At 40.0% G+C, this 24,723-nt stretch overlaps 2 protein-coding genes and 1 long non-coding RNA gene across 8 annotated transcripts; 2 read left to right on the forward strand and 1 right to left on the reverse strand.

Annotated features, from left to right (window-relative positions):
- Positions 1–23,917, forward strand: LOC115137292 (butyrophilin subfamily 1 member A1-like). Of its 5 annotated transcripts, XM_029673532.2 has the most exons (13): positions 1–187; positions 9,402–9,464; positions 9,761–10,108; positions 12,104–12,268; positions 12,370–12,504; positions 15,816–15,911; positions 16,216–16,260; positions 17,911–17,940; positions 18,043–18,063; positions 18,361–18,411; positions 18,615–18,641; positions 18,753–18,916; positions 19,414–23,917. In XM_029673532.2, the coding sequence occupies exons 1-13, from the start codon at positions 145–147 to the stop codon at positions 19,492–19,494; spliced, it is 1,269 nt and encodes a 422-aa protein (XP_029529392.2). In that variant the 5' UTR covers positions 1–144; the 3' UTR covers positions 19,495–23,917. The 5 variants fall into 5 exon arrangements, with proteins under 5 accessions (XP_029529392.2, XP_029529390.2, XP_064880800.1 ...); XM_029673530.2 differs by lacking the exon at positions 19,414–23,917 and having other exon boundaries at positions 18,753–19,407; XM_065024728.1 differs by lacking the exons at positions 18,043–18,063; positions 19,414–23,917 and having other exon boundaries at positions 18,753–19,407.
- On the forward strand, positions 194–4,618 carry LOC135574017 (uncharacterized). Of its 2 annotated transcripts, none has more exons than XR_010465131.1 (3): positions 194–3,375; positions 4,066–4,386; positions 4,538–4,618. It is a non-coding gene; the product is annotated as an uncharacterized LOC135574017 (long non-coding RNA). The 2 variants fall into 2 exon arrangements; XR_010465132.1 differs by having other exon boundaries at positions 4,066–4,201; positions 4,307–4,594.
- On the reverse strand, positions 4,629–5,771 carry LOC135574071 (piggyBac transposable element-derived protein 4-like). Its single transcript, XM_065024944.1, has 2 exons — positions 4,881–5,771; positions 4,629–4,732 (listed from the first exon to the last, which is right to left on the reverse strand). The coding sequence occupies exons 1-2, from the start codon at positions 5,752–5,754 to the stop codon at positions 4,629–4,631; spliced, it is 978 nt and encodes a 325-aa protein (XP_064881016.1). The 5' UTR covers positions 5,755–5,771.
- Positions 23,918–24,723: the final 806 nt, after the last annotated feature.

Genomic DNA, 24,723 nt, shown 5'->3' on the forward strand with positions numbered 1-24,723 from the left:
TATAATGAGATAAGGAGAGGGAGTGGACATACAGGAGAGAAGAGAAGCTGCTCTATCTCCATTTTTGATTAGAAAGTAGAATTAAAATATACTGTGGATATGTCACATTGCCATCTGAGGATTCCATAGCCGAAGATAACTTTGATGTTACAACAGCTGGAAATTGAAGGAGGGATCATGCATTCAGGTAGAAATTAATTTCACTAGATAAACTGCTGCCATTGTTTGAAGAATGTTGTATCTCCCTTCACTTTCTCTCATCTCCTCCCCTTGTTTAGTTGTATTTAGAAAAAGATGCTGCTTTATTGGTTTAAAGATGCACTATGAAGAAATCGCTCTGCCATTTCCTGGTTGCTAAAATTCTAACAGTTTGCCAAATTTCAAATTATGTGGCAAACAAGCAATTATAGTGTATATAATCATTGTACCATCTAAAAAGCTGTGAATAATCTTTTCCATAACCAAAAATATTGTATTTTCAGCTGTTTGAAATAGCTGCATAGAAATAGCGCACATAGAAGATATCTACTGTTTCTAGGCTGTGTATGTCCACTCCCTCTCCTTATCTCATTATATATCCCTATATCCCTATTTCTGTATAGTCATGTGACAGGGCTATGTTTTGGAAAACTGCACAGCCCTATTTCCAAATAAAACGCCAACCCTGGCTTAACTGCAGTGACATAATTACGCCATGTGGTGCCGTATCTTGGCTGTCAGTCAAACGCCGCAAAAATTGAACTAAAGTTTAAGTTAAGGCATTCATTCCAAATGGTTCAATTTAGGTTTGGGAAAGGCTTAAAAAAACACACACAAAAACAAGTGCCTAGCACTGGGATTGAACACATAAGCCTCGAAACTCGACTGCAGTTGAAATACCCATCCACCATCCCCATCGACCTAGCAAGCCGCCAGCTGCTAGAAGGTAATAGGCGCTTACATTGCACCTAGTGAGTGGATGGTATGGCTTCCACATTTCGCAAGGTCCAAATAAAATAAGATCAAGCTTTATTTATACAGCACAGTTCAGACTTGGAATGCAATGCAATGTGCTTCACTGAAGATGTTTTTATTTTTTATCAAGCAGAATAAAAATGGAAATATTTACTACACAACAGATGCATGACGCGTTCGGAGTTCCATGAACAGAACTCTATGATCAGAATACTAAATCTGCATGAACTGTCAAGTCTAAACACGACCTAGAAACCCTAGATCTGTTCTATGTGCGCTATTTCTATGCGTCTCATTCTTAAGATGAGTTTTTGCCTCTTTTACTTTTGGTTTTGTAAACCAGTCTCAGCGACTTCACTGTGCCCCTACAAACCTAATGTAGCCAGGCGTAAAATAAATGTCTGAAACTAGATCTGTTCTATGTGTGCTATTTCTATGAGTCTTATTCTTAAGGTTTTGTAAACCAGTCTCAACCACTTCTCTGTGCCCCTACAAACCTAATGTTGCCAGGCGTAAAATAAATGCCTGAAACTAGATCATCCACATTCTGGTCTTGATGAGAATGTAAAAAACTGTCGTGGGAGGTTCTCTTCAGTAAACGTGATGTTAGGAATTAAGACGGAGCGTCTCCTTGTTAAAGGGAAATATCACTCAAAAACTATCTTTTGGTATTTTTTTCCTTTAGTCCACTATTGATACAAAATGTTGCATCGTCATGTTCATGTGGCTGGAGACACTCTTCTTCTTAAAAGGCATATATCTTGACAACTTGACTGCTGACATGCAAAGTATGTTGGGGCTGTATCAACAGTGGACTAAGGAAAAAATATAGTTTGAGTGAAATTCCTCTTTTAACGTCCAAAAGCAGAAGTCATGTCACAGGCTCTCTTCTCCTCTGAAAACCGGAATTTCCAGTTGTTGGCAACTCTGCAAAGGCTAATGCCCCTGCTATCTGTAATCCATCTCTACCTTCCCGCGGTACAGACTAAAGCCATAAAGAAATATGAAAGGGGGTCGGAACTTCCTTTCAAAAAAATAAAAAATACGTACAGAGTCATAGCTGTAGCATTGGCCTACAATCTTCATATTCTGATAGCAGAAGTCGCATGTAAGTGTAAAAACAACCTAGACTTGCTTTCAATGAGAATGACAGACCAAAAACACATTTCTATGTGAATTTGGTCGGGGAGCCCAACAAGTTACTTATTGGATCATTGAAGCATTATGCTTTATAAGACATAGCTGCTTTATTGATGAAAGGTCGTACTATGTGGTTGTTTTACCCAGCTATTTTAAGATGATTGCACTAACTGTAAGACGCTTTAGCTAAGAGCGTCTCCTAAATGACTAAAATGTAAATGTATTAAAATTTGATATTTTATTGCTTGTCTCCTTTAATTAAGTTTTACCAAAGGATTTAGTTCAAATACATTTTTTTGACATTATTATCTACCAAAAAATAATACTAATACAAAAAAATGTACTTCCTGTATAATTAAAATAATTTCTATGGAGGAAACATATATTTCAACAATGGCTGCCATTGTGTATGTTTTTATAGCAGTTATGACAGCAGTCATTAAGTACAGTGCATTTGGATCATATTCCAACCCCATTCTCTTTTTCCACATTTTGTTAGGTTGCAGCCTTATTCTAAAACGAATTAACCCTTTCATGCGTGAGTTCCAAATATCTCTAACGGTCGCCCCAGCGTGAGTTTTTTTATGCACGTGATGTTAGAATGTTCTCTCCATTCCAGAATGTGATTGATACGTAACAGTACATTTTATCCGCGCTGCCCTCAAACTAAAGCACGCAGCCTGTTTATATTTATAAGTTGTTTTAACTTCAATTTAAAATGATTTTCAAACAAGTTTTTATTTTCTAAAAACAGTTTGAATTTAGGTGTGTTCCGCCTCCTCATTCATTCACATAAAAATAGTCATTTTTACTTTTGCGGATAATTACATTTTTGGGACATTTCTGACAGGGACAAAATTCCCCAAGCACTTCCCAATTGTTTGTGCAGTTCACGTCTGCAGACATTTGCTCATCTCCCGTCAGAACAGGATCTGCACACGTGTTCACATTTTCTATTCCACATTTCTATTGTAGCGTACTGTATGTATAGAGCATAATATATTTGTGTATATTCTTTATCACCGCGGAAACGTGAGGTAACGTTACTCATTTTATAACCTTTATGATGTTATAGTCAATCGTGCTTATGTAGCCACATTCTTCTATTAGCTCTGTAAAACAATGCTAAATGCGTCAGAGAAGTATTATCTTGTGTTGCATTTTGAAGCTACCATGGCCTTATGACTCTCAAGTGGTGCAGCGGTCAAAGGCACAGCACATCAGTACTAGAGGTGTCACTACAGACTCCCTGGTTCAAATCCAGGCTGCGTTTCCATCAAAGTAAGTGCCTTATTACGTTATAATAGTTATAATAATAGTTTCCGTATGCCGTTTCTGCTGTAGCTGTAGATCATAATATATTCCTTATAACTGCGGACACGTGAGGTAACGTTACACATTTTATAACCTTTATGGTGTTATTGTCAATCATGCTTACCTAGCTACATTATTCTATTAGCTCTGTAAAACAATGCTAGTTGCGTCAGAAAACTATTAGCTTGTGTTGTATTTTGAAGCTACCCTGGCCTTATGACTCCCAAGTGGCGCAGCGGTCTATGGCACTACAGACACCCTGGTTCAAATCCAGGCTGTATCACACCTGGCTGTGATTGGGAGTCCCATAGTGCAGCGCACAATTGGCCCAGCGTTGTCCGAGTTTGGCCGGTGTAGGCCATCATTGTAAATAATAATTTGTTCTTACATTACTTGCCTAGTTAAATAAATAAAAAATATGACCATGGTTTGTTTATTTGGTCTATTCAGCATAGCTCTGTTCTGCCCTGCCTTGCCCCCTTGTGGAGCTCAAAAGTTAGTTTCTTACTGTTATAACTCAAATCTGTGATTTTGTCAATGCAATAAACTATTTTTTTATAGCAGTGTTTATTATGTTACTTCTTTGTAGTATTGTTTTATTGCTATATCCTTATATTGTATTCTAATGAATAATTCCTCTTTATTCTGTACTTTCAGAAACATTATTTGCCAATATCATAACTGAAGCTGGACATCTTTGGAGCATAAGAATGAGGACAGCTTTTGTATGCTAACGTACACTCCTTAACAGTTGTACTGGATGAAAACACAGCAAGAAAACGCATGCCAATATGTAATATTCATCTATTTTATTGCAGTACTGGTAGTTATTTCAACAACTTGTTTTACTAGAGGACAAAAACTGAATATGCGTAACCCATATTTAATATCCATGCAGTGACTGAACAACAACTGCATTTCCACCCCCATCTCTAAGGCATAGTATCATGGCTGGTCACCTGTCAAGTCACATGTCAGGTCAGTCAGTCACCTATTGCTGCAGATGTGCTCAATAATGCTTGAGTATGTGATACTCCTCAAAGCATGGTGAAATACATAGAGGTGTATCACAAGCTAGACACATGTATTTTGTCATCTTCCTCTGCTTACTTCTCCTGGCGCCAGACAGGCAGACTTTGCAATGCCTCCGTGTGCGACTACCTTGAGAAGCAGTTTGAGGGACTTTGCAGGAAAATGTCGTGCAGTGAGGCGTAGATTGTCTACAGCAGGACGACCCCCAGTGGATGGGCGCCGAGGGTGTGGTGCTCCTCCAGCAGCTCTCTCATGAGGTTCTCTCTGTATTTTTGGTAGGTAATTACTTTACCTATGAGGGAGTGGGGAGGATGAGGAAAGTTAGAGGATGATGAGGCAGTGGGGAGGTGGGTGAGATATTGTCACTATAATTGCATAATGGATTTGTATGTGAACTGTACATCCAATTACAAAAATACCTTGTTCAGTAATCATCTCACCTGTTAGTTGGCGGTGAACTATGCTGCCGTTGAGGACAGCAGTGTCGATCAGATGGAAAAATATCTTCTTATACCACTTGTTCGTTTTCCGTGTGCATTCCACAAAGCTGTTTATCATGTCTGCCTTATCCACGGCCCCCATTTTGAGGTTATAATCAAGCACACAATCTGGTTTGATCTTTCTCTCTCCGGTCAGGTGGTCCACCTTCCCTGTGGCCGACATGGTTGCTGTATGGACAGTGGAGAGGACATGGACGTCTCGCTTGTCATGCCACTTTACTGCCAGCTGTTGACCGTTCTCTTGGAACTCCACCTCCCCTCTCTGCATCTTCCTGCATCCGAATGCCGGCATCCCCTTCCTGTTCGACCTGACTGTGCCACATGCCCCTGTGCTGTTGGAGAGCAGATGCTGGAAGAGTGTGGGACTGCTGTACCAATTGTCCACGTACAAAGTGTGTCCCTTGCCGAGATGAGGAGCCAGCATGGTCATCACCACGGACCCTGACACCCCAAGCCCATCATAATGTTTGATGTCAGTGGTGGACCCTGTGTAAACTATAATATCCTGGACAAATCCTGTCTTCACGTCGCACATGACAAAGAACTTGACTCCAAACCTGTGCCTTTTGGAGGGAATATATTGACGGAACGCCAGCCTACCTTTCCATAACATCAGGGACTCATCAATGCATAGGTCCTTGTATGGCACAAAGACCCGACCAAATGCTGATGTCAGGCTGATAAGAACATTTCTTATTTTGTATAACGGGTCACTTAGGATGGCAGTAGCATTGTTGACAAAATGCAGGCATCGCAGAAGAACTAGGAAGCGATCTTGGGAAAAGAGGGAGGCAAAGAAGGGAGTTGCAAACATAGGATCTGTGCTCCAGTATTCTCTTAGGAGTTCTTCTTTACTATTCCCATGAGAAGGACTGTCACCAGGAAGGTATACATTTCACTAATTGTGGTTGTCACCCATTTAGCGAGTTTCCCCCTCACTCCTGGCTCTCTCTTCTCCTGTAGCTCTAAGGCATAGCGATTGGTCTCCTCAACTATCTCTCCCACCAGCTCCTCTGTGAGAAACAACTTGAAGCACTCTGCCTCAGTTGGAAATGGCAAGGGGCGTTGCACTCCAGACTGGGACTCGTCAAAGCAGACAGCAGGGCCAGGTGGGGTGAAATGACTGGTGGCCTTCCAGCTACCACAGAACTCCTGTACTTCATCCACTGTCGGCCTGCCTCCATCACCACCAGCATCTTCAAAGGGACCTGGTACTTCCTCAGTTGACAAGGGAAATTTAGATTCAGGGTTCTCAATGGCTACAAGGTTGAGGGGCAGCTCCTCACTGTCACTGTCAGAATCTGATTCCTGACTTTCATACTCAGACTCATTGTCAGAATTTAAAAAATCTCCAGAATTTCCACATTTGTGAGTTGTCTCCTTTTGAAAGACATTGTTAAATGCTACAGTTTAGCTCACTAGCTACATACATAAACAACAACACTGAATGGCGCAGAGTGGGAGGTTACGTGGTTGACTGCCGGCACGCGCCACTTGTATCAATAAATCACTATCAGAAAATGTTTTGTGTGGTAATTATTTGTGTATTTACGATTTTATTCACGTGTTTTCAATTCTAGGTGACAACTCATGCATTCCGATTCTTGCACAGATTGTAATGGGCACATATTGTGTGTAAAATACTTTTTGAAGGTTGTACTGATTATGATGAGCTAAGCTAATTCCAGCTGTGTAGCCATGTTTGTTGACATACAATGCATTCTGGGATTCACGTCTGTTTGACCAAAGATGTTACAACAAAATGAGGTGAGTAAGAGTTCACAAATTTTTTGAGGACTTCCGGAAGTTAATGGTGGGATGTGAACGACGGTAGATGACACACCCCTTCAACATGCATACTACAAACAGACCAAACTCATCTCGTCTTCTCTTATTATCTTCGGTTTCTGTGAGGAAAAAATGCATGGCTGCACGCTGAAACTAATCGTCGGATTACTTTCGATTTCTATGAAGTGTTTTACCTAGTTATTTCGATCAATGGTGAGCTCACCCGTGATGTGATTAATTATATATAGTAATTGCTATTAGCTCATTCATATTGTAGTTTACGTCAGCCGAGAGTTAGAAAATATGACTGCTTGTGTTGGGTCAATCTTTCGTCAGCGCTAGGACAAATGTAGCCTACATTTTTCCGGTTAGGATGATTGTTTTATGCTATATTTACTTCTGTGAATATCTGAACAATGCATCCAAAAATAAACTGCTGACATTCTGGACATAACTTTGTAAGGACTGTGTTTGTGTAAATAGTTTCTGAAAAAGTGTGGCCAGCTCAAACGCTGATTGTTGCGTCATTCGAAACTGCCGTTCTAAAGGAGCATTCTAAATGAGTGTTCTAAACACACGGGTGTGATCGTACGCTTCAGGGACCACTGTAGAACGATCACACCCGTGTGATGGTACGTGTGAAAGGGTTAATATATTTTTTCACATAAATCTACACACAATACCCCATAATGCGAAACAAAAACATGTATTTTGATATTTTTGCAAATGTATTAAAAATACATAACAGAAATACCGTATTTACATAAGTATTCAGACCCTTTGCTATGATAATCAAAATTGAGCTCAGGTGAATCCTGTTTCCATTGATCATCCTTGAGATGTTTTTAGAACTTGATTGGATTGGTAAATTAAATTGATTGGACATGATTTGGAAAGGCACACACATGCATATATAAGGTCCCACAGATGACAATGCATGTTAGCGCAAAAACCAAGCCATGAGGTTGAAGGGATTGTCCTTAGAGCTCAGAGACAGGGTTGTGTCGAGGCACAGATCTGGGGAATTTTACCAAAACAAAATTGAAGGTCCCCAAGAACACAGTGGCCTCCATCATTCTTAAATGGAAGAAGTTTGGACCTACCAAGATTCTTCCTAGAGCTGGCTGCTCAGGGAGATGGTCATTTTGACAGAGCTCCAGAATTCCTCTGTGGAGATGGGAAAACCTTCCAGAAAGACAACAGTCTCTGCAGCACTCCACCAATCAGGCCTTTATGGTAGAGTGGTCAGATGGAAGCCACTTCTCAGTAAAAGGTAAATGAAAGCCCGCTTGCCAAAAGGCACCTTAAGGACTCTCAGACCATGAGAAACAAGATTCAAGATGGAAATCTTTGGCCTGAATGCCAAGCGTCACGTCTGGAAGAAACCAGGCACCATCCCTACGGTGAAGCATGGTGGTGGCAGCATCATGCTGTGGGGATGTTTTCAGCGGCAGGGAGACTAGTCAGGATCGAGGGAAAGATGAATTGAGCAAAGTACAGAGAGATCATTGATGAAAACCTGCTCCAGCGCACTCGGGACCTCAGACTGGGGGCAAAGGTACACCTTCCAACAGGACAACGACCCTAACCACACAGCCAAGACAATGCCGGGATGGCTTCTGGACATGTATTTGAATGTCCTTGAGTGGCCCAGCCACTTTAGCAAAAATACATTTGCAAAAACTGTTTTGATTTGTTATTATGGGGTATTGTGTGTAGATTGATGAGGGGGGGGGAACTATCTAATACATTTTCTAGTATGGCTGTAACATAACAAAATGTGGAAAAAGTCAAGGGGTCTAAATACTTTCCGAATGCACTGTAATTTAACTTGTCGTACGCCTTGATGGGTTCGGATTTCAAAACTTGAAATATTGTTAATCATCAGTTATACTAGAGACATGAGGGGTGCCATAGTCTAGAGTCTACACCCGAAGTTAATGATTATCTGTAGGAGGAATGTACATATATGGTGGATGCAATTAAGCTTGGAATGTACTGAGTGCAGGGAAAACGATCACATGTTGGCAGGCACTGATAAGAGTGGATGGAGAGTTGTGATTAGATTAGTGAGGAAAGGGGCCGAGGTCATGTCAGGGCACATTAAGGGAGAAGGTACAGTTTATTGCCCGTATCACTTAAGGTCCTGCCCATCAATAAAGATGTAATGTTTAGAGAGGAGGAGGAGACTCCACCAAAATTGAGGTATATATATGTTGGAAATATGTTTTTGTCTGTTCAGTTGTTCGATCCTTTGGGTGAATACATTTGGTTAGAGCTTTTATAGAGTCCGTCAATTTCTTACTCTGATATTTAGAACCTAACAGTCTCATGGTCCAACGTTCAGTATAACACAGCCTATTTGTTCAATGGTTCCTGCACATTGACTGTATGACCTGATGGTTTTAGCTTTGAGACAGAACGTGACATTTGATCAAATGACCAGGGTCATATTCAGGAGGGTGCAATGTACTGAACATTGCAGAACGAAATTCCACTATACTCTACCAAGAGGCATGTCTGTTTTACTCAATATATTTTTTTTATCTGAACATACCAGTGTTGTACCCTACTACTGTACGTGTTTATTGATGCAATAGATTCAACTTTTTATAGTAACTGCAGTTATGATGATATTGTCATCAATAGGATGTCCTCTATCTTTAAACACAGGTGTGTGGCTGAGGTTGATGACACTGACGGCTCTGACAGTTCTCATGGCAGCTCAAAGACCTGGTGAGCACGTCAACTTTCTGCTAGTTGCAAAAACATTGATTTCTTCCATATAACTGTCTTAGCTTTTTAAATTAACACTTATGAATGCCCTCTTCATAATACATTATAAACACATGTAAGCCTTATGAGCTGTACTTAATGCATTACAACTGCTCGTCTAAATCTATAACAACATTCATAGAGGATTAAGACCAGGCGGTAAAGTTCCTTATGAAGCAAAATGTTGTAATGCCCTATATAAATGGCTAATTTTGCACACCCTCTTACAAGAACTCTACATCTCACTCTTATCCCAGAGGTTTTCACTTTGATGGTTCATCATGGTCGGATCTTGACCGCGTTGAACTCCTCAGTCTCTCTGGCTTGTGAACTCTCACCTCTCTTCAATGCTGAGCCATTGGAGGTGCGCTGGTACCGGTCCGGTGACTTCGACAAACCTGCCTTATTGTACAAAGATCACAAGATCCAGGAGGCCCCTGTGGACCCCCGGTACAGGGGCAGGGTGTCTCTAACTGGGGGGCTGGAGAGAGGGAACGTGTCCCTGACACTGGAGAGGGTCACACTGGAAGACGGGGGGGAGTATGTGTGCCGTATCAGCAACGCACAGTGGTATGAAAAGGCCAGTGTCTTCCTCACCGTAAAGGGTAAGGGACTGAAGACCGCACTCCACTTGTGTAGACAATGTGGAATGGGTAGCTACAGTGCCTTCAGACAGTATTCATACCCGTTGACTTTTTGCACATTTTGTTGTGTAACAGTCTGAATTTTAAATGGTTTAAATGTAGATTTTGTGTCGCTGATCTACACACAATAACCCATAATGTCAAAGTGGAATTATGTTTTTAGAAATCTTTACAAATGAATTAAAAATGAAAAGCTCAAATGTCTTGAGTCAATAAGTATTCAACTCTTTTGTCATGACAAGTCTAAATAAGTTCAGGAGGAAATCATTGGCTAAATAAGTCACATAATAAGTTGCATGGACTCACTCTGTGTGCGATAATAATAGTGTTTAACTTGATTTTTGAACCACCACCCCATCTCTGTAAGTCTTTTCTAACTTAGTTGCCGGAAAGGAAGGAAACCGCTCAGGGATTTCATGAGGCTAACGGGTGACTTTAAAACAGTTACAGGGTTTAATGGCTGTGAAAGGAGATAACTGAGGATGGATCAACAACATTGTAGATGATCCACAATATGAAAAGAAGGAAGCCTGTACATAATACAAATATTCCAAAACATGCATCCTGTTTGCAATAAGGCACTAAAGTAACACTGCAAACACTGTGGTAAAGACACTAACTTTTTGTCCTGAATAGTGTTATATTTTGGGCAAATCCAACAACACTGAGCACCACTCTTCATATTTTCAAGCATGGTGGTGGCTGTGTCATGTTATGTTTATGCTTGTCATTTTGGGGGATAAAAAGAAACAGAATAGAGCTAAGCACAGGCAAAATCCTAGAGCAATACTTGGTTTAGTCTGCTTTCTAACAGACTGGGAGACAAATCCACCTTACAGCAGGACAATTACCTAAAACACAAGGGCAAATGTAAATTTGAATGTTCTTGAGTGGTCTAGTTACAGTTTTGCCTTATATCGTCTAGAAAATCTATTGCAAGACTTGAAAATGGCTGTCTAGCAATGATCAACAACCAACTTGACAGAGCTTGAAGAATAAAAAAAAAAGAATAATTGTCAAATATTGTACAATCCAGGTGTGCAAAGCTCTTGGAGGCTTACCCAGAAAGTCTCACAGCTGTAATTGCTGCCAAAGGTGATTCTAGCATGTATTGACTCAGGGGATTGAATACTTCTCTAATCAAGATATTAGTGTTTTATTTTCCATAAGAAAAATATATAAGAATCTTTCTTCCACTAACATTACAGAGTATTTTGTGCAGATCGCTGAAAAAAAAAGACAATTAAATACATTTAAATCGCACTTTGTAACAACTAAATGTGTAAAAAGTCCAGGGCTGTTAATGCTTTCTGAAGGCACTGTATTTAGCTGTATGTGAGGGACAGACAGAACAGTTGCACTGCAATTATACTGTAATATTGGTATCCTAGTGGTTAGAGTGTTGGACTAGTAACCAGAAGGTTGCAAGTTCAAACCCCCGAGCTGACAAGGTACAAATCTGTCGTTCTGCCCCTGAACAGGCAGTTAACCCACTGTTCCTAGGCCGTCATTGAAAATAAGAATTTGTTCTTAACTGACTTGCCTGGTTAAATAAAGGTAAAATAAAAATAAATTAAAAAAGAGCGTTGGATCAGTAACCAAAAGGTTGCTAGATCAAATCCCTGAGTTCCCTGTTCTTAGGCTGTCATTGTAAATAAGAATTTGTTCTTAAATGGCTTGCCTGGTTAAATAAATATTCCGGATATTGAAACTTATTTTAAAGGAATAGTTAAAAAAATTACATTGGTTTCCTTACTCTGTAAGCAGTATATGGACACGTGGCGGTCTAACATTGCTCACAGGGTAAGGAAACCAATATGCTATTTTGCAATTTGGGTGAACTCTCCCTTTGAAATGTATAGAGAAAGTGGCAACTCTTTATGTAGATTTACAATTAAATACATTCTCACAATCATTGTCTTCTTGGTTGTACTTTGCCCCACCTCTGTCTATTAGTACTAGGTGGTACCCCGGTGGTCTCTGTTGCTGAAGCAAGAGGAGGAGGTGGTCGGGTGAACGTTACCTGTTCATCAGAGGGCTGGTCACCATATCCTACACTCACCTGGAGAAACAAAGAGGGGACAGAGATCAGAAATGGACGAGAAGTACTGAACACTCCAGGTTATTGTAGACACTTTTTTGGAACATCACTGCAACTATGTACAGCTGTGTGTGTCTGTCTGTCAGTAAGTCTGTATATCCCCTTTTCCTCTCTGTTTCAGATCCTCAGGGCTTGGTGAGAATCAGTAGTTGGATGCTGTATGCTCCCTCAGACACCGATTGGCTCTCCTGTACAGTCTCTCTGTCTGAGGAGGAGAAGAAGGAGAGTAGAATCCTGCCTAGAGCTCCAACGGAGGGTGAGAATCTCAGAAATCTTAAAGAGTATCTTATCATTTAATATTTGAGTCAAAGTAACAATAAGTTCATTATACCCACAAACCAGTCAACACAACTTGGACCTGTTGTGAAATGGACCTTGTGCTTTCCTAAACGGGCCCCTATCTGAATAAATTAGTTCTTAAAGATAAAGTGCCGGTCTGAACAGACCCAAGGACAACCAGACCCAAGGACAACCAAACCCGGTCCGATTCAATCCGTGGGAAGCAGCAAAAAAAGCACAAAAAAAATATTTTATTAACTGGAGCTGTTAAGGCGCGATGGAGAGAGAAACGGAGCCGCTCTAGCAGGTGGAGGGACTGTGCAGTGTGTGTGTGCAGTGTGTGTTTGAGTGAGTGAGTGAGTGAGTGAGTGAGTGAGTGAGTGAGTGAGTGAGTGAGTGAGTGAGTGAGTGAGTGAGTGAGTGAGTGAGTGAGTGAGTGAGTGAGTGAGTGAGTGAGTGAGTGAGTGAGTGAGTGAGTGAGTGAGTGGTGCCGGGTGTAGGCAGGGAGAGAGAAAGAAACAGCTACAAAGCCGACTCGCACAAGATAGAATACAGTAACTTCTTGCTGCCACAGATCTTGGTAACTGTAACCTTTTTCCTTCTCATTTACCTTTTAATTCCTTCATTTTAATTCCATATTCCATTGATTCACAGGTAACTGACAAAATAAAGAAAACACTTCAGTAAATGAGAGATACAAAGTATATTGAAAGCAGGTGCTTCCACATGTGTGGTTCCTGAGGTAATTAGAGTTGATTGACGCAACTTAATAAAACATCCCCTTCAAAATCGGTCTGTTTAAGCTAGAGAGATCCGTTTTTGGGGGGGATGGGTAGCGTCTCAATCCCCCACGTCCACATACATGGTGGAAAGTGGCAGAGCTCCTGCATTGTTTGTCAGACCAGGAAACACCCTGAAATTCCGGCTTCTCATGAAAACGTCTGTAGTGTTTGAATGGTTTGGCCTACAAACTAATACTCCGTGGAAAGATGAGACTCTCACGAACAGGATGTTGTTCTCCGTCTCACTGGTCACCATAGCAACACCCACCCGTAGCCAGCAGGAATATTTCACTGGTCATCCCCAAAGCCAACACCTCCTTTGGCCACCTTTCCTTCCAGTTCTCTGCTGCCAATGACTGTAACAAATTGCAGAAAAATCACTTAAGTTGGAGACTTATATCTCCCTCACTAACTTCAAGCATCAGCTGTCAGAGCAGCTTACCGATCGCTGTAGTTGTACACAGCCCATCTGTGAATAGCCAATCCAAACCAACTACCTACCTCATCCCCATGTTTGTTTGTTTTCTGCTCTTTTGCACACCAGTATTTCTACTACCTCATCTGCACATCTATCACTCCAGTGTTAATTGCTAAATTGTAATTACTTCTCCACTATGACCTATTTATTGCCTTACCTCCTTACTTCATTTGTACACTGTATACAGATTTTCTATTGTGTTATTGACTGTTTATCCCATGTGTAACTCTCTGTTGTTGTTTTTGTCGCACTGCTTTGCTTTATCATGCCCAGGTCGCAGTTGTAAATGAGAACTTGTTCTCAACTGGCCTACCTGGTTAAATTAAGGTGAAATATATATATATATATATATATTTAAATACTCAGTGACAATGTTCTTATACCTTATTTACTGCTACCTCTGCAGCCAGAATAACAGCAAAATGTATTCTGTCTCGTTTGTTTAAGCTGTTTATCCCGGCCAAACTGTTCACAGTTGCCAAAGAAAACAATACTATAAGCACACATTTACAGGTAGAAATACAGTTTTCTCATTGATATTTTCATTTATATAAGAACATTCCTACTTTCTGATCTTTTGGTTGCTAAAGACACAACCCAGGCATTTGTCCGATTAGTTCGATATTTATGGACGAGACCCAGTCACTTGCTTGCTTGCTAGCTAGCTAGCTAGCTAGCTACGGCTAACACAGTTACAACCTCAGCAGACAGAATAAAAGCAAAGTAGCTGTTTTCTATTAACCTTCATTTGGATACATCCGTAACAATGAGCTGATAATGCCCTATTTTGCCTTTGCCTTGACACTGTTCATTACAAGGAAATCACATTGCACATCAAACATTAGTTTAGAAGCTAGCTAAATAGGTTGTTGCTAGCAAGCCTGCCAATATGACAACCAAATAAAAAAATATCAGTTGCTGAAAACACCTGGTCAAACTAGCAACGACGGAGGATTTGACATCATAGCACCACTTGCGTCATGACTGCAACAGTAGCGAGTACCAGAGAAATTCATGGTCATCACTCACCATGTTAGGTCATCAGATGCTCCAAAAAAACATGTCTCTGCAAAAACAAATGAGTGCTAGCTAGCTACATTTTTTCCCCTCGTTGGACCTGCATTTACAATGTATCCAATTTTGGTTTGTGTGGTTGTTGGTTTAGCTTTCGATAACTTTGTAGCAAGTAGGGTATGCATGTGTAGGTGCTTAATTGTGTCATGATTGCAAGGTGTCCCTATATCTTTCCCTACTGTCCCGCTATTTGGTATAAATGTACATTCTAGAATGCTCTTCTAGCCAATCAGGAACAAATATTCAACAATGCTGTTTCATATATGTCCTAGATACAGTACATGTCTATAGTAGTAAATGGCAAGTTCAATATTTCATCAAATCTTTATTTTTTTGCTAACTAAAGGGTCTAAAATAAAAAAATCAAATAGCAAAATGATCCATAACCCTGTGACATAGCGTTCACTCTAGCTCTACCTTGCTGAGTGAGAGAGGTCCGCACTTTGACAGACAGTCCAACAACAAGGGTTTAGGAACTTAGACACATTTTTGAAATTTAACGTAAACCCCCTTTAAGACACTTTATGTCAGTGTTTTCTTTATTTTTGCAGCTACCTGTATCTCCTAACTTGCTTGCCACACAGGGAGACTACTTTTACTATAGTGTTGCTTTGATGACTTGTGATTGGCCGGAAACAACAGCAAGCTTCACGCACCACTTTGGTGAAAAGCAAGAGCAGCAGCATAAATTGTACAATTTTCACTCTCTCCACAGCACCAGTCGCATTCGAGGCTGTACGGGTCCTTACGGCCAAATTGGTTATAATTACAAATACCCAAGACCCATGACAATTAGGTCCAACCTGGCTTTTCGGGTACAGGTGAAACGGTGAAGTCCTCTAATATGTTGTCTTGAGTTACTGTATCTACCAAAAGACAACATCATAAACCTGGGAAATAAGACTCATTTTTTTATAGTAATATTTTAAGTGGTTTGATAAATTCTTTGTACAGGACATTGGGGTCTTGAAGCCTTCATCACGACTCTGATTATTTTACTGCTTGTTGTCTCTACTGTTATTGGGCTCTTCATCTGGATCAAAAAAACTGGTATGTCAACAAGCTAATGCAAATTAATTTAAATGTGAACAGCATGTGACCTATCATTAGTAGAACTGATCTTCATAGTGTGGCTCGACTATTCTACTCCACAAACATATATACTGTACATATTTACATTGTGTTTATATGTAATGTTGTCAATGCTTAAAGTGTATGCTTTTCATTCAACAAATTGTTGCATACATTTTTTTCAAGTACTACTGCATTGATTGATCACTCACACCCATCCCTATCATTTACAATGGGTTATGTGGTTTTACATTGACAATATCTACTTCTCTTCCTCCTGCAGGGTTTGTCAGAGTCTCAACATTGAAGAAAATGGCAAATGGAAACGGTATTAAGCACTGTCTAATCATTTCGTTTTATATAAAAGTTCAGTTCCAAAGATTTCCAAAACCCCATCGCAAGTGAGGTGCATTTGCGTTTAGACAAGAGTGTTGGGAATGAACAAGAGCGTCGGGACCTTTGTTTAACTAAGCAAATCAGTTAAAGAATTGTTATTTACAATGACGATCTACCAAAAGGCAAAAGGCCTCCTGCGGGACGGTCATGCATAGATGTCATTTCGAAAATTAAGTTAGGAATTGCACCTTAATATAATATTAGGTTTGATGATGACATTGAAAAATCTCACTGATACAATACATAAAAAAAAGTAATATTGTATGACCTAGCTACCTATATTAATATTACTGTCATTGCATTTCGGATAAAACAGTCTACAGAGAGGCCAGAATTGACTTCTATAGTTTTTCAAGACTATTTTGTGTATTTCTATATTATATTATAACATGATTTTTTTTAAACATAGTTTTTAATTTAATCGAGAAAGCCACTTTTGTCAGATGTACATTATTTTTATTTTTTTACTGATATTTTATTTAACATTTCAAAGGTTGAATGAGCATTTTACGCGTTTTGTATTGAAGATTAGGTGTTTGTTGATTATTTTATGTGAACATTATATTGAATATTTATTTTGTGTATACACTCCCTCTGTATTTATTTGGACAGTGAAGCTAAATTTGGCTCTATGCTACAGGATTTTGGATTTGAGATCAAATATTTCACATGAGGTGACAGTATAGAGTGACACCTTTTATTTGAGGGTATTTTCATGAATATCTGTTGTACTGTTTAGAAATGAAAATACTTTATGTATCTAGTCCACCCATTTGAAGAAGTCATAAATATTTGGACAAATTAAATTATAGTGTATTAAAGTGTTGAACGGTGTTTCCTCCGACACATTGGTGCAGCTGGCTTCCGGGTTGAGGGGGGCGGTTAGGAAGCACGGTTTGGCAGGTCATGTTTCGGAGGACCCGACTTTCGCCTCTCCCGAGCTCGTTGGGGAGTTTCAGCGTTGAGACAAGATCGTAATCACGAAATTGGAGAGAAAAAGGGTGTGAAATATATTATTTTTAAAAAATGTAAAATTTACAATAAAAGTGACTCCAAAATGACACCGTAGATTATTCTTCAAATGGAGGGACTAGATACACAAAGTTCTTTCATATCTAAACGGTAAAACAGATACTTATGAAAATTAAATTAAATATTTGATCTCCAATCCAAAATGCTGGCATATAGAGACAACTTTAAACATTGTAGCTTTACTAAATAGAGGAGAGTGTATCTATATTATCTAAGAAACATGTCTTATTTGATTAGAAATTGAAAAAACATTTTTTCAATAAAACTCAGTAAGGTGGTGTTCAAATGAAAGATTGAAAGATTGATTTTCTATTTTCAAAACGTTGTTTCTTTAGTATGGCACACAACTTCTAACACATCTCCAGATGAAGGAGATCAAATTCAAGTGTCAAATAGAGTTTACTGTTCTATTAACTAAATGAGTAATTTATCAAGCGTTGAACATACTGTATAGCTAGATAGATTAATATGGTTAATTATATTGTGTCAATAATCTATATGTCAACAATATTGTATGACCTGTAGTGATATTAGTGTCAATCTATTTCAGATAAAACAGAGTCGACTGAGAGGCCTGAAGGTATTACATATATCTTTTTTCAAGACTACTTTGTGAATTTCTACACATTATATGATTTTCTATATATTTGGTATCTTACTTTTAACCGTTTTCGTTTAATAGAAGAAACAGCTCTTGTCGGAGGTAAATCTGAACATTTCATTTAGCATTGCAAAAGCAACTTTACTGAGCATTTTGTGTTTTGTATAGAATATTATGTATTTATGTGTGTTGTTGATTATTTAATGTATATATCTACATTTGCTATGAAATACCTGTCTCATTTCATCAGAAATTGACAAGCGTCAATTTACGGGTAAAGGAAATCAAATTCAAGCATCAAACTAGTCATTTATCATCCATTGAACAGATAAATATGGTTGATTATTTGATGCATCGACAATCAACTTTTTGTCAATACTAATATGTTCATTTGTGCAGATTGTGGTACGCAAACTGCCAATGAAACAACTACACAGTGTGTCCCGAAAGGTACATTTACATTGACATACGTTTTTATTATTTAACATTTTCTCCTAAGTTAGATAACCCACAAACAAAGTCATTCCCAGGTTTATTCACATTCATTGAACAACACCCATTAAAAAAAAGTGGTGCAACCCAATATTTATTTTCTGTTGATAAGCTTAGTGGTTAGAAAATGTCTCTGATTTTGATTTGTTAATCATTTGCAGAATGGGGTGAAGTAAAAAGATTCAAAGGTAGGACAAAAAAACATCAAACATAATATTATTACGTGGCTGTACCTACTACATCCATCTCAGCAACCACGTGACTGAATAAATTCACCAAATATTTTTTGCTTTTCTTAGTGGACATCACTCTGGACCCAAAGCCTGGTCATCCGTATCTACACGTGTCTCCAAATCGAAAGAAGGTCTACTCTAAGACATCAAAAGAACCTAATGTTTCCACAGCCCCTCATGTCCTAAGTGAGGACAAACTCAGCTCCGGACAGATATACTGGGAAGTGGTGGTGAGGAATGTTGGAATTTTCGATTCATTTCTTGGAGAGAAACAGTCATGGTACGTCGGGGTAGCCACAGACACAGCCACTCTGACAACTGGTGTTGTACCTTTAACCCCACAGAATGGTTTCTGGGTTTTTACATTTAAAAAAGAAAAAGGGTATTGTGTCTCTGATGACCCTCAAATGCCAGTATCTGGAAATGAAAGCCCTTCAGTGTTGAGTGACATGTCAGCAGTAATTCTTACAACACTGGGAGTGTTCTTAGATTGTGACAGACAGATGCTTTCCTTTTATGATGCTGATACAAAGGTACATCTTTACAGTTTGTTTAACGTTGTGTCATCTAACACATTCTTCGCTGTATTCAGCCCTGGGTTACGTGACACCTGTCCCTTAACCGTAAAATGACTCTGTATGACAAAGTGTTATGGAATAGGCCAGGTAGTTTAGTTCTTAGGAACACAATTATACACTACACTACCACTTCGACATTTCATCCCCAGGTAGCAGCAACAGAGGCAGGTGCTGTCCTCTGCCAGGAAGTCTTGAACAGGTGTGGGCAATCGGGGTGTGGCAGCTTGTAGCGCCGTGAGGCTGTTGTCGTTTGGTGGCCATGTGGGCTTTCGGTTTGGTTTTAAATCTTCCGTTTTTGAGATGACATTTTTCTGTCATTTTTCTATACACAAATATTTGTTGATCACTGTGGCGACACATCATTCAGGGCAGGTGGAGCATTTTTACAAACAATGTAAAAAAAATGTTTCAATGAGTTAATAAAGCTGCATACAAACATGCATACAATCTCTGTATTGATTTCTTGAGTAAGGCAGCTCCAAAATGCAGATGTTTCAGCCTAGCTCAGTGCTTTCTGCGGTGGTGGGGCAGCCGGTAGACAATACGGAGCTTAAGGGTTGGTAGTGTTCTCTAGTTGCGCCGTGATTGGCTCAGTGTTCTGTCACTCATGGGGATGCTACATCACCGCAAAATCTACAGGGAGAAATTTGAAAATTCAAGCCCCTTGGATGCTGCCATAGACTTACATTAGATGTGCCCATCCAAGAAGGCTCAAGGTCATTGGCCAAATCACATTATATCTACCGTAGCTATTGGACTGATTTTATCAACATCATACTTTCACAATCTTAGCGAGCAAACTAGACAAGCGGTCATCCTCATGAATCAAGTCGACAATCTACTGGGAAATACTTTTCAATCCTTGTCATATGAAGATAAATTATAGGTAAAACGTATCGGTGCTCATTGGCCATTGGACATAAACATTACACAAAAAGTTGTAAATCGGAAATTTAACAATGAGTGCTGAGGTGCCACTGCAGCTTTGGGCTCAATCCCAGGCTGTGTCACAGCCGGCCGTGACTGGCCCAGCGTCATCCGGGTTAGGGGAAGGTTTGGCCGGCCGGGATTTCCTTGTCTCATCATACTCTTGTGTTTCCTCCAACACATTGGTGCGGCTGGCTTCCGGGTTACGCGAGCAGTATGTCAAGAAGCAGTGTGTCTTGGCTCTCAACCTACGCCGAGTCCGCAGGGGAGATTTAGCGATGAGACAAGATCATACTGTAACTTCTGATGTGAATGTCACATCCTTCTTCAGTCTTTTCTTCAGACCTTCAAACCGTTTCTTGGCGATTCTATAGTTGTCTTGGAGTGCTGGCATTTCTCGTTTCCATGACAACTTCACGAGATATCGTTGAAGGTGGTTGTTTTCTCGAACCTCTGTAGAGCCTCGTTTTCATCTGGGTTCTGTTTTCTTGCTTATAATACCCAGAGACTCAAGCTCCCAGAATGCATGCAGTTGTTTGGAGACTCGTGTGTCTTCATCAAGTGGGATGAACATGCATGTTGCCTCGGCGACACTTGACATGGACACTGGTTCCTGCACCGAACATCCAAAGGTGCTCTCTAAAGCAACCGGCGTCTCCGTCAGTCACTTCACTCTGCCTGATTGTCACGTTCTGACCATAGTTCTGTTATTTTATTCTTTGTTTTAGTGTGGTCAGGGCGTGAGTTGGGGTGGGCAGTCTATGTTTGTTTTTCTATGTTGGTTTTTATGTTCGGCCTAGTATGGTTCTCAATCAGAGGCAGGTGTCGTTAGTTGTCTCTGATTGAGAATCATACTTAGATAGCCTGGGTTTCACTTTTAGTTTGTGGGTGTTTGTTTCCGTCTGTGTGTTTGGGCCACACGGTACTGTTTCGGTTTTGTAAATTCACTTTATTGTTTTGATTCAGTGTTCAGTGCTTTCTTTAATTAAAATCATCATGAACACTTACCACGCTGTGCTTTGGTCCGATACTTACTCCTCCTCAGCCAAAGAGGACGATATCCGTTACACTGATACTATCTGCCAGTAGTAGTCTGCTCCTATCAGGACAGAGTGTTCAGGATAATTGTCATCTCCTGGAAAGTCTGCGAGCTGCAGTCCCTTTCTGTTGAGCTCATGTTGAATCTGTTCACCAGGAACCTTCATCACAGCTGTGCACACTTGTGGGGTTTCAATTGCCTCTATCTCTATTCTCTGCTGTTTGTCCCAGACATTCTCCAAGATGACTTTCACTGTGTTGCGTTGGGACGTTGCTGGAGCAGAGAAGCCAAACGTGTGAAGAGTAAGTGCCTCTTGTCTGATTACTGGTAGCTTCAAGCCCTTCACAAGGTTTTCATGTACGAAGCTTCTCTGACTGCCTCCATCTAGTAAGCAAAGAGCTATCTTCCTGCCCGATGGGCCTTCTACCCATGCCTTTGCCATTTGTAGCAACAGTGTTCTGTCCATCTGGTTTAATCTTCAATGAATGGGGAAAAACTGAGGAAACAGCATCTATAGAAACAGTAGGGGTTGCACCTCACTCCTCTTACCAGTACACACAGCAATGTGATGTCTGCTTCCACTTGACACATCTTTGACTTTACAGAATTTTGCTGTGTTTCTGTCCTAAACATACAAAACATCTTCCCATTTTCTTTAGTTTTTCTCTTTGCGGTCAGGGCAGTTTTCTGATTTGTGGTCTGCACTGTCACAGAATAGACCGTTTTTGTTCCTTCTGGCTGGCTTTTTGTTTTCATTTCATTGGAGGAGCATGACTTGTTCCATGGTTTGCTCTATTTCTGTTGGTTCCATGATCGTGTCATTTGTAGTGCTCTTTCCCTGCTCTGAACCTCCTCTAGGAAACTGACGATCTCAGACACTTTCTATTCATCATCTACTCCCCTCTAACGACTATAGTCAAGAGCTATGTGCTCTGGAATCATCTGCAGTAAGATTGGGCATAGTAGGCTTCCATAGGTTTCTGACACTACACCCAGTGATTCCAAGCTCCTAATCTGAATTTCACATTCATCAATGCATTTAGGTCAGAGGATTTCTTCACAGGAGTGAGATTCAGCAGCTTTGACATGTGAGCACTAATCTGTCTGCTAACATCAATCCTGCTACTGCCTTTGAAGCTGGTCCAGTGAGATATGTTTTCAGATAGGTAAACCTCTCTTTATTACACAGTGAATCATTGTTGTGAATAGCGGTCTCATACTGGCTCCAAAACTCCTACCACAAATTGACATCTCCATAGAATTTCTCAATAATCAACTTTGGTAGCCTTACTGATTGTCTCTGTGATCTGTTTTAGTTAGAGTCACTCACCAGTGCTGGTAGTGGATTGAGGTCCTGTTTTTTGTAATCCTCCGTGCATTCATCCTCCGCCTCCAATCCATCCAATGGCGTTAACTGTTCAAGTTCAAACAAGCTGTCCTGCTTAGCTGATAGCAATTCCAACAATGTACTCAAGTGATCGGTCTCCGAATTTGACTGGGTTATTTCCACGTCAATCTGATTCAAAATCCGTTTTGTGGCACCTCGAATGGTACCCCGCTTTCGTGTCATTCTTTCTGCTTCATGCCGACGTTCCTGCTCAGCCATTTCAGCCGCTTCATCCCTACGATCTTCATCGCAGCTCATACTTTTCCTGGATTTCGACGCCAAAATATAGTAGTAATGACTCGGGATGTCGGGTTTGAAATGAAAGCTTATTTTAGTAATACTACTTGTTCACCTTACATTGAACAACTTTAGATTCTACAAAACAATAAAAGAAAGTTGCTAGCGAAAGTCAGGATAGTCACTTGAACATAACTGGCGAGTTCTCTCTCTACTTCGTGTCGCAAGGCATTCTGGAACTTGCAGTCAAAAGCGTGATCCAATACTAACCAATAAAACAAAAATATGTATGTAGTTCTCTCGATCTCCAAAACACAAATTCTAATACAATTACAGATGTAAATAACTGTAAAGAAAATATATTTAGATACAGCTCAATGAATTAACTGTAAACAATAACTCTGTAACCCATTAAAGTTACAACAGCATGCATCAAAACATTATTTTTGTTTGCCCCACCAAGATGAATATGCCAAAACCGCCTCTGGTTGATCACCATTTTGAACATCAATAACTTGCTTGAGCTGGTTGACCAAAGAGTCAAGACAGAGCTGGCCCTGAACTCTGTAAGCTTGCCTCTCCTGGGGCACACGCATTCAACACCCTGTCCATACATTAAACTGTATGCTTACTCCTCACAATGCACACATTAAATCAGGTCACAAACTCTTTAGCTCGGCCTAGTACCCCTAGACTTAGCGAGTGTAGCAAAATCAGTAGGCTAGCTAGGTGGTTACGTGACAAAAGCTAAAAACATGCTACAACAATGGACAATTTTACTGAATATAAAACAGGTACACTGTCTATATAAGCCAATTATAACTGAATTATAAGACTTACTGTATATTTAAATATAAAACCACAGTTGAATACATGAAATTCTACAGTGTTGGTGAGTTCACACAAAGTTTTTTTTTTTTTAGGAACAGCCGGGTTGTGGCGTGCCTAATACATGATACCTTGCTGGTTAAACAGTTTGAAACAAAGTAATAACTTTTTGGGAAAGTTTCCTCTCAAAACCTCTACAAGTCAGAATGTTGAATAAAATTACATTTGAACTAAATCTACTGATTGTCTGGATTGTTGGTCCTTATGTCTTAGGAAAGTATTATTAACCTGACTGTTGAACGCTGGTCTGTATTTTCTATCTCCTGATACATTCACCCATGATGCACTCTATGGGGTCGTTCCATTTGATTCCAATCACTTTTTGACCTGAACAAATTTGATTTGAACAAAACTTTCTATAAATATTTGCCCATCGTAAAAGTGGTCAGAAAGGTACTTTTTGGACCTGAATGACAAAACATTTAGGAGATTGAGGTGCTCAAAGTTGACCCATTTTGCAAACCTCACCCTACCATGAGACATCCATGTCTTCGTCACTTTAAAAGATAAACGGTTGAGTTTGATATCATTTAAAAGCTTACAAACAGGGTTGTCAAACTTTCAGCTAACCCTACGCCAATGATGGTGGTTGATCTCAAAACTGAACTTGGATCCAGGTTAAGTAGCAATGATATCCTTTGCCACCATCATCTTATGATAGATATCTCGAACCAGTCATGTGTTTGGTGACCATTCTGCCCATTTTACCCAGAATGACAGATTTTTCCACCTTGCCCCGCTTGGGGAGTTTCGAAACAGTGAACTTTCGGTTATAGTCCCAACGCTCTTAACCGCTAGGATGGAAGCAAAACGTTTGATTAAACAATTCAGAGACTGAAACAAATAAATCGGATGACTGATATTTAAGGAAAGCAAGTGAGTAAAACAATGTTTCAGTGAACTCTGAAATACAGAAAATGAATGGTACATTTGCTTATCAAGTCACTGGCAGATGGCAACGTGTGCTTTCGTGCCGTTTTT

This window comes from Oncorhynchus nerka, linkage group LG11 (assembly GCF_034236695.1).
Source record: "Oncorhynchus nerka isolate Pitt River linkage group LG11, Oner_Uvic_2.0, whole genome shotgun sequence".
Classification (NCBI taxonomy): domain Eukaryota; kingdom Metazoa; phylum Chordata; class Actinopteri; order Salmoniformes; family Salmonidae; genus Oncorhynchus; species Oncorhynchus nerka.